General features: G+C 58.8%; 1 protein-coding gene across 1 annotated transcript in view; it reads right to left on the minus strand.

Moving 5' to 3' along the window:
• Positions 1-90, minus strand: part of LOC104162940 (acyl-coenzyme A thioesterase 11-like) — a 5,749-nt gene extending 5,659 nt beyond the window's left edge. The window contains exon 1 of the mRNA XM_009701788.1: positions 1-90. This exon is cut by the window's left edge and continues 37 nt beyond it. Coding sequence (XP_009700090.1) covers positions 1-90 — 90 coding nt within the window.
• Positions 91-1,871: the final 1,781 nt, after the last annotated feature.

Genomic DNA, 1,871 nt, shown 5'->3' on the forward strand with positions numbered 1-1,871 from the left:
GAGCGCGCCGCGATGGTTGGTGTGGCAAGGCAGCACGAGTTGGCTCATCTGCACCTCGGTGGGGTTGCGGGTGGGCGAGGGGCTCGCCATGGCCCCTGGCACCTCCTCCTGCTCCCCTGGCTCCTGGGCACGTAGCGGAGAGGTTGAGCCCTGTGGGGGATGAGAGCTCCATTTACCCAAACAGGAGGAAAATGCCCTGAGAAAACAGTGACCCATACAGCCCCCTCCCCACACAGAGCCAGTAGGACCCCCCAGCCCTGCAAGGCCCCAGGCACCACCAAAACCCACCCAGCCCATCGCCAAAGACACGATGCCTGCAGCCGAAAATAAAAAAAAAAATCCCTCTAGAAAGAGCTCCATGGGTGATCACTGCAGGTTTCCAGGTCGGTTATTGCTACCAGGGCAGTAGAGAAGCCCCAACCCTGCTGCTTCCTCCCAAAAACTGTGCAAAACCCCCTCCCAAAGTCAATCAGTTCTCTGGGAAGGAAATTTGCTCCCCCAACAGCTTCATTTTTTAGGGTGTCGCAGCAAAGGATGGGTTTGTGCTCCCAGGGCTTGCGCCCGGGGCCGGGCACGCAGCGATGCTCCGCACCTTCCACCAACACCCCCCTTTGCCAAAGGAAACACCGAAAGGAGTTTTTCCTCTCTGGTACAAGCAGAGGGGTGGGAAAAGCATCCTCATTTGGGGGTCAAATATGTTCCTTGTTGGCTTCGCAGTTTGCCGGGCACAGAGCTGCTCCTGCCTGTCAGCCCGGCGGGAGGCAGGTTGGGACAGAGGGGCTGGTATTCCCACTGTGCCGGCAAGAAAAAGAGCTGATGAGATGTCAAGTGAGCCGTGTTACACAAGGGGTGAACTCAGTTAGCCCGGTGAGTAATCGAGGAGACACGAGGAGCCGTCTGGGCTCTGTTACAGCCCTTCCTTCCGCTTTCTGCTCCCACCGCCGCTCCCGTTCATAGCACTTGTTGCGAGAGCCCCGTTGCAGCAGCTTCTTTGCCCTTTGCTTCACTCGGCTTCTTTTAAAGATGGGTTTATGCTGAAAATGAAGCTTTCCCGACTACCCCTAAGCTCACCGCCTCTCAGAATAGCATTTTTCTCTAGCGGGTCTAACCTCTGTTTCCATAGCTACTGGTACACGACATCCCAGGAACAGCACAAACCTCAGCTTAGCAAAGCCGGCGGCAAATGAAGATCGGACAAGCCAAGCCGACTGCAAAGGGCCCCCCCATCCCGCAGCAAGACGGACCCCCGGCAGCTGGAACCCCTCCGACGGGCTCTGAACCCCTTTGTGAACCCCCCGGGCTCCTGCCCAGCGTGCCAAGGTGCCTACATGAGCACCACAGAGCTATTTTGGGAAGCCGGCAGGCTCTGGGCTACGAGCCAGCGATGCAAAGAACTCAAAGCCACCTGCTGCAAAGCGAGCAGCCAGCCTGGCCGGAGCTCCCACCGGTCATTTTCCCGGCGTCTGCCATTTCTAAATTTTGGGGAAAAAGCCGGCACCCCGTGGGAACAGCCCTGACCCCACGGTAGCGAGCAAGAGGCTGGGGATGCTGATGGGGAACGTGTGGGGAGCAGATGCAATCGGTGCAGGGCTGGGAGCAGCTCCCGGCACAGGGCAGCATCTGCCCGGCACAGCCTTGGACCGCCGGCGCGGGGGGGAGCCCCAGGGTTAGTTGCATGGCACGAGGGGTACCTGGAGGCCATTGCAACAGAAGCTCAAGATCTCTTCAGGGTCTACAATATTCCCCTTGACCATTTTTAAGAGACACCTGGAAAGGAGAAGAGTGGCTCCAGTTACAGCAGGACCGGCAGAGCCGAGGGTGGAGGATGCCCATGGCTGTTCCCCGGCAGGGATGCGGCAGCGAGCGTGGTG

The sequence above is a fragment of the Cariama cristata genome, unplaced genomic scaffold (assembly GCF_000690535.1).
Source record: "Cariama cristata isolate BGI_N322 unplaced genomic scaffold, ASM69053v1 scaffold34066, whole genome shotgun sequence".
NCBI classification, from domain to species: domain Eukaryota; kingdom Metazoa; phylum Chordata; class Aves; order Cariamiformes; family Cariamidae; genus Cariama; species Cariama cristata.